This window comes from Falco rusticolus, chromosome 5, assembly GCF_015220075.1.
Source record: "Falco rusticolus isolate bFalRus1 chromosome 5, bFalRus1.pri, whole genome shotgun sequence".
In the NCBI taxonomy this organism is placed as follows: Eukaryota; Metazoa; Chordata; class Aves; order Falconiformes; family Falconidae; genus Falco; species Falco rusticolus.
The window spans coordinates 64,735,570-64,743,618 of record NC_051191.1 but is presented as its reverse complement, the minus strand read 5'-3'; the positions used below and the strand labels follow the sequence as shown (position 1 = coordinate 64,743,618).

At 39.6% G+C, this 8,049-nt stretch overlaps 1 protein-coding gene across 1 annotated transcript in view; it reads right to left on the bottom strand.

The window, feature by feature from the left end:
* Nucleotides 1-314: 314 nt before the first annotated feature.
* Nucleotides 315-8,049, bottom strand: part of PTN (pleiotrophin) — a 79,145-nt gene continuing 71,410 nt past the window's right edge. The window contains exon 5 of the mRNA XM_037389459.1: nucleotides 315-7,254. Within this exon, the coding sequence (XP_037245356.1) occupies nucleotides 7,202-7,254 (53 nt within the window). The 3' untranslated portion in view covers nucleotides 315-7,201. The remainder of the gene's footprint in view (nucleotides 7,255-8,049) is intronic.

Sequence of the window (8,049 nt, the reverse complement as noted above, 5' to 3'; positions counted from 1 at the left end):
TATTATACAGGTCAAAATGACCGTATACTGAAATAAGTTGCTTTACAGAACCGGTGTCAGGAATTTGGGGCAGACAGACTTCAGTATACACAAACCAAATACCTGTTTTCTGCTAGAATAATTTTCTGGCAGATTTCTTTCTACAGACTAAAACTTTTCCTCAATTTACAAAGATAAGTGTTTCTGCGACAAGCAGCACCTATTGCTGGTGGGAAAATAGCACAATAAAAAAAGATCACTAAGAATACTTGGAATTCATTTAAGAAACTTCAGAAGTCCCCTACATTTCCCACAACCAAATGAGAACACAACACTTCTGTGTATTAGTTTATTTAATTCTTCATCGCCACTAAGAGCAAGTAAATTATGTTGATACAATTGGTAAACATATACATTCGCTAGAGCCTCCCACAATCCCACAGAGCTAAGGGAAACATTAAGGGATGTTACAGGGTTAATGCTTTCATTCTACAATATGGATATATGGCTTTCATACAAGTTTTAAAAAATTGAAAAGGTAAACACACTGCTAGCTTACAAAATCAATATACAAACTGAAAAAGAAAAGGAAAAAGAACAAGAAAAAGAGAGTAACCCATGAGAAGATATCATATAGCACTGGTTTAATAGATATATACAGAATTAGAAATCCATCTAACATGAAATTCAGGCTTTAATTTGTTATTTTGACTTTCATTTCTTCTTTCTGTTTAACACTCAAACTACAAGTATTAAGATTATTTCTGCTTTACTTTGTTTTTTCCATCTTTTTTTTCCCCATTTTCCTCACATTTTTATTGGCTGAGAAAAAGCCTTTTTATGCCTGGGTTTCTATGTTCACACCTAACTGAAGCAGTTTGTCCACTTTGAAGCTTTGAACAAAGCTCTCCCATGTACTTGGTGTGACAGAAGAGAACATCCCTGTGATACTAAGTCCTATTGGCCATTTCATTGTCTTGTGTTTTGCATTTTCCTTGGACACAGCTATCCTTAACCTGATATGCTGGTGCATGGGAAGAAACCTAGCTCTTCAGCCCATATACTACTTTTGTATCCTTGTGTAAATAACAACGCAGGACAAAAAGCTCTTTCACTTCTACTTTAGCTTGAAAACATGGCGGCACTAGTTGACATATTTTGAGTTATGGATGCACTTCTTTATTGAGTTTTCCTTCCCTATATATGGATATACATATATATGTATATGCAGTATGTATGCATGCATATTTAGAGAGCTGCTGTGTCTGATGCTAACATCCTTACTGTGTGGTTTCTAGCTCCAAGTTGCAGCAGTACTAGCCTGCCTCTGCTTCAGGTCCCCTCAGCAACCACAACACGCTCCAGATGATTAGAGCCGTTTCCTTCAGCTGTAAAAATCTAGATGAACCACATAACTATAATACAGGAAGGGTAATGAATAGCCTAGTGAGAAAAGTTAAATAACGTCTTGTTGCCAGGTAGATAAGGGTGAGGAAATTCAAACAGTGTAATTAATTGAATGAAGTCGGCTATGGTTAAGACAGCCCTGCAAAAGGCTATCCATTTTCTTAGCTTTACATCACAGAATTCAGGGCTAAAGCTTTTAGTACAGTCCTTAACTTTGAATGACCTTCTGAAACGGGAATACTTGGGAGCCTCTCTTTTATCTCATCAGTAAATTCATACATTGGACACAGGCTTGCCATTTTGTTGAGGGTTTTGTTTGTTTTCATACACAACTCACTCAAAGACAAGCGATTTAAAGGCTAGTAGATACCTACAGAGTTTTGAGCCATCTGGTACCCCAAGACACTCCACATTTAAAGGGCAAACTGCAGAAAGGGCAAATGGATTGCACAGCCCCACCAATGAGATAATGATAGCTGAATATAGTTGAATTCACATGTTTTCCTTGAGATATCTCATTTCTGCTCAAGTCAGAGTGATGAGGCCATGAGACAGACTGCCATTTTTGAAAAGTAGCAGAAAGTGAACATTACAAAAATTAGACTTCAGCATCATTCAGTTTTGGTCCAAAAGCACACAAAGTTTTCTGCTGCTATGAACAAGACTGCCTAGATCTTCTCCAAATGCAAACACCCACGGGGTGGAAGAGGCTCTCTTCACGCTCTACTTTTCTCAGTCAAGCATTCTACTATCCTTGAAGCTGTATGGGCTATGTCTCTTCCCTTTAATTTGATGGTAAAAAAGGACGCAATGGGAAAGGCTGCAGCTTCTTGCCACTGTTAAGCTAGCTAAGGTGTTTTTTTCTGTTTGAGGACAGACACTCTTTCATCGTCTCTAGTTTTGATCAAACTTGACGCATTTCTGTCCCCTATGAATTCTTGCCCAGGCTGAGCTATGACAAAGATTTTACCAGCAAGCCACCCTCCCAATGAATCCAGGGAATCTCTTTGCTCATTCTCCTATTTCCCTGTCCATTGTCATCTTCTGATTAACAAGTTGCTACTGTGTCTTCTAATCTTAGAAGAACACAGTGAGAGGTACCTGATGGGAGGGGCTTGCTGGGACTGTTCAACAATCCAGTAAGAAATGGAAAATACAGGCTCAGCCACAGGGAAGGATCAACAATATCCACTGAAGCCTGACTGAGAGAGGTAGCATGCCTTAGCAGAATTGACAGAAAGCCTACAAATATTATCAAAATTAGGGATGAGCGGGGGAAGGCAGACAATAGGTATAATCTGTCTCCACAAAGGACAGAACACAGTCAGAAGTTCACAGAAGATGCTGTCTTAGGGAGTTTTAAAAGATTGAATATGAGATATCGACCCCCACTGACATACTGCTTCCCATTCCTGTAAGAATTTGGGAGCTGTGAAAGACTGCTGTGTCATGTCAAAATGGTGCACCTCACCAGTATTTTGCTTTAGAAAAGTGGCAGGTTTACACTGTTAATGTTGTTGCAGTTCCTAGACTGAGGGAAAGTCAGGTTGGCTTTTGTCCCACCCTCATCAGTGACATTAGACTAAGGAAACTCAGATAAAGTTCATCATGTGTTAAGGGTTTTCATCAATGGGAATGCTACACAATATTTATCTTCAGATGCTCTCTGCCAGCAACATGGTTAGTTTCAGGCATTTTATAGGCCTGTTTCCATAAGCAGTTCCTCTTAGTTCATCCTAATGCTCCATTATTTTACCTGAAATGTCCATTGCCACATGCCAAGTGGCAAAGGACATACACCAAAGTTAAAGAAATATGTTTTCTCCTATCAACATCATCATAACTTGCACCCCTAAACCAGGAAAGACAGACATGCCATTGTCTCCCTTTGACACTGCCTCCAGTTGGACACATTCTTTTGAGGTTGGAGTAGGACTTTGCCTCTCTGCAACATTCCACATTTGATTAGTTTCCATTAAGGCACAAATCAAGCAAAGCATAAAAACAAATGTGCCAGCCAGTAATCCTGCCTCCCCTACACAAGAAGCATGCAAAAGAAGTTTGTATAAAATGCTCCTGGCTTCATACCTGTCTCTTCTTGACAAAGTCTCCAACACTGTCTGTTGATATGTTTCATAATTACTATTCTTTCATTGCTTCTAATTTTCCTTGTTTGAAAAAAACAGTACAGTCCAGAATGTCATTATGGAATTAGAAGATGAGAATCATTAACTCACAGCTTAGTATCTACCTGCATGTACAACAAATGTTTTCCCTTCCTGGAGCCTTGCCCTATGGTTTTGCTGCACTTAATAGCCCGTTAAATATGCCAGGCTAACAGGCAATGACTCTCTTTCAATATGGGCACTTCTGTCAGGAGACATGTCGAAGTCAGAAAATGCCCCACTCCTCAAATATTGTTTTGAATCAAGATATAGACAGGCCTAACTGCTCAGAAGCAGGGCTCAGCCTACTTAGAGGAAGGGAAGGGAGCTATAATCAAAATTCCCCTAAGTTCAAACTTACTAGAATCCAGAGTCTGGATGCAGATTCATCCTAGCTGGTGTTCAGCAACTCACCCCTCTCTTTTCTAAGAGATTTCAGTGCTCAGAAAAAGGCTGACATTTGGGGGATTTCTGTCATCTCCCCATAGCATATCACAGTTATAACAAATGAAGATGGAAACCACTTCTTGAGAGGGACATGCGTGAAACAAGCTTTAGTCGGTTAAACTAGCTAAGCAATGCACCTATGCTAAGTCATTTTCCATTGTAACAGGATAGCACCAAGAGGGTAAAACACGTATTTCATCTGAAGTAGCCACCCCCACAGCCCTGTCAGACAAACTTGCCCTCCCAAAGGAGAGAGGGTAGAAGATCAGAAAGCAAATCAGGGGAAATTTCAGGACAACTCAAGTGGAAACTGACCAAGACAGGGTGGGAAGAGGTTTTGTTTAGATACTTGCCTCTTGCTTTCTTGATAATGTCACTAGTGAAGCAACTGCTCCTGTCAGGTAGCAGGTACCTCCCTTCAGAGTTGACCTGACTGACCTATTCTATTCAATCTTCATCGGTGTTCTACCACGAATTGCTTTTGTCATCTCCTTCATAGGCAGAGTTTCCACAGAATGTTTTCTGCTGATTTCTTGGAAATTTTCTTCACTGTTTATAAACTATGACAGATACAAATCCAGTTATGGTCAACAATAAGATTCCAGTATAAATCCAAACATATGTGGCTGAGTACCACAGAGGAAGTGCTCTTCTCCTGTTTCACACCCTTTGCTACCAGGACTGCGGTGCTTTCTTCTGGTCCTAATGTGTTTGGGGGTTTTGTTTGTTTGTTTCTTTGTTTTCTGTAAACTCTCTCCATGGAGGCCCTACACCACTGTAGGAACTTGACTGGCCTCCTTCAAGAACTGTTAGGAATGCTCCTTTAACAAGCCAGATGGGCAGTTAATCATAAAGACCATCAGGTGTCAGAGGAAACACAGAGGAATTTATTTTCTTCTTACTCACAGAGGTGGAAATCAGAAGTCACATCTAAGGTTTGCTAAAGGGTAGTCAAATTGTTGGTCTCAGCATCATTCCCAACTCCTGCCAGCTCCCTATGAAACATGGACTAGATTAACCAGTGTAATATAATGGTGCAACAGTGTTTGCACTCAAAGCTGAACCACTTTAAGCAAACTGATGCAGCATTTAGACAGACAAACCTTTGGTGAGTGAAAAAGCTTCTTTCTCCCTTTGCTTTCAATCAGGCCTACTAATCCATTAGTTTAAGTCTGAGGCACAAGCACAGGTAGACCCGATTAAACCATAAACAAACCAAATAGCACCCAGAGCCACCCAAATATGAGCCTTTGTGATTTTGGATTTGGTCATTGCACAACCACCACATGTTGGGGACATTTTTAACTGTAACACTGGCTCGGGTATGTCTAACTGCATAGTCAATATAACAAGGACATCAACACAGACTGCAAAACACACCCAAGAAGATTGGGAAATACTTGTGTGACTAGTCAACCTTGAGCTATGTGCAGCCTTGGCTAGCTGGCTTCAAAAGTGTTTGGGAACGTCTACAGAAGGACTTGCCTCCCTGTGAGTTCAGATCAGCCATACCCTCCATGTGAGAAAAAAAGAGGGCATGCTCTACAATTCTTATAAATTTTTTGCATAGAAAACAGGAGTGATGTTAGTCTGGAAAAAGATTCTCTGGTCATCTGTAAGCTAATACCAGGAGAATAATGTGATTTACTCACATGAACACACCCTGCTGCAGCTTCGCTGAAGTTGGTGGGTACCCGCGGGAGTACAAGGGGGATGATTCCTCTTTATCAGCAGGCAAGCCTGCAGCCTAAACATATGGCAAAGCTTACTTCTTACCGTTGAATTTCAAGATTTAGAATTTAAAGCAATGATTTTGAAATTAATTTGGGCACTGAAATCCCTTATGTTTCCTCTAAAATGTCTGATCTGCTGGTTGTTTAGCTTGTTAAACAACCCTTTACCCAGGGACACACCAGTCCTTTGTCAGACCTTTTTTCTATTTTTTTTACTTCTCTCAGGACTTATTATCATTTAAAATACGTAAAATTGAACAAACTGAAAACCAGCTGGTTATAATGTCTCTTTTTTTTTTTTCCCTGCAGACCATTTAAATAAAAAAAAAACAACACAGAACTACTTTTATGTTTACTGAGCTCTTCCAAGGTGTTTTTGCTTGTATAAAAATCTCTTCTGCTTTACTAAAAGAGAAAAAAAAATTAATTTCATTCCTATTGGTTTCAAGTCCCACAAATTTTTCAATCAAAAATACGAACTATCTCTGGCAGTTTCCAAACAGATTTCTTCTGTTACTTCCCACCAGACATTATTTTTCAACCAGCTATAATTAAAATCAACAGGAAGATTCCCATGATACAAAAGGGTGTCGAGTCATTCAGAATTGCAACAATTCCAGCCAGACAGGTGATATTCTCCTTTCTGGCAAAAGAAACATATAAAAGAAAGCATTTTTCAGCTTTTATAGGTAAAACAGAGGACACTACCATCCACCGCTGTTGATATGCTAAAAAATGGAAAGTTTTGCTATCATTCCACTTGGAAAAATCATTGCTAGAAAATCTTGATTACGTCCAAGTGTTGAAAGATTTCAGAGTTTTAATTGCCAACATCTAAAAAATGGCCAAGGATAGGAGTGCTACTGTTTTTACCCAGAGACGGTGGTATTTTGGAAAGAACATTCACCACACATCCAAAAGAATTTTATGCCTGTAAATACTCAACAAAATGCCCCCATCCTTTCCTTAAACAAATCATTTCATACAGTTATTCAGATGTAATAAGAACTTAAGAAACAAGTCTGTTGTTTTCACATAGAAGGTCCCAATCTTAAATATAATTGCATCCAGCCAGATTCCTGTATTCACACAGGGCACCACTGGCTTCAGCAGAGCTCCACACCGGTTCAGGTTCTGCTTGCATGGAGTAATTACCAGATTGAGACCTACAGCAAGACTTGAGAAAAAAAATATTTAAAAAACCTCTACATTGTTCAATATACAATAGATGTAATTTTCTAAATGAGTGTTGAGTCCTTTATTACAGGTCTCTAAAAACTGTTGTTAGGGTTATACACTAAAAATACTAAAGTCATAAAAAAAAGGATTTTTTTTCTGTGTTTGCTTGTTTCTTTCTATGGTACTATTAAGCTATAAATAATTTTAGGATAAAATGCCTAGGTATAAATGAAACTGTTAACTGATCATGTTTGCTGATGTCCCTTTCTCATATTGCCCAAGTTGGCTCCATTAATCCAGCATCTTCTCTTGTTTCTTGCCTTCCTTTTTCTTCTTCTTGGATTCTGTCAAGATAACAATAACCATAAAAAATCAGTGTCTAGCAGTCACTGTGATAAAATTCATTTAATACCCCTGAAAGTTCCCCTTGTTTTCCCTGTGCATGTAAGAACTATTTTTGTTTCCTCGTTCTGAACGAGGGAAGGGAAAACAGAAAGAAAACAAAACAAAACAACAACAAAAAAAAGGAACAGCCAGTGTTAGAGAAGATGTAAAGGGGGGTCCAGTACAGAACCCTTCCTATCTGAGTGGCTGACCCTCTTTGACATGCAAAGCAATGTCTCAGGAACTTGCTCCAAAAATAAGAAAACAGCAGGCAGCTCCTGGAGAAACCGGGTCATGGCTCAGCAGAGAGCTGGAAGAAAGCTTTGCACACACTACCCACACACATACCCTTCCCTTGCTTCCTTTCTACTTCATTGTTAGCCTTTGGCTTTCTCTGAATATGAGAGCAACTCCAGAGCATGGTGAGAAAGCTCACTTGTTTCTTCAGCTTCCCCATTGCCAAATCTTCCCCCTTTGTCTGGGACAAACACCTACGTACACTTGAGAAGCAATTGAAGCTTGGCCTGAAGTCATTAGAGCATGGTCTGTCCAGCCAGCTGGTACTGATAGGACAGGGAAAGGACCAGGGATCATCTGCTTCTCTGATAAATTTGGGGTAAATATGGGAATGATGCGAAGGTACAAGTGCAAGTTTATACACTATACTACCAGCTGTGGTAACTTTCACTGTGCTGTAGGGTAGTCTGGCATTCCTACAGCTAAAGGACACTCACAGAGGGACCTAAAAAATAAGT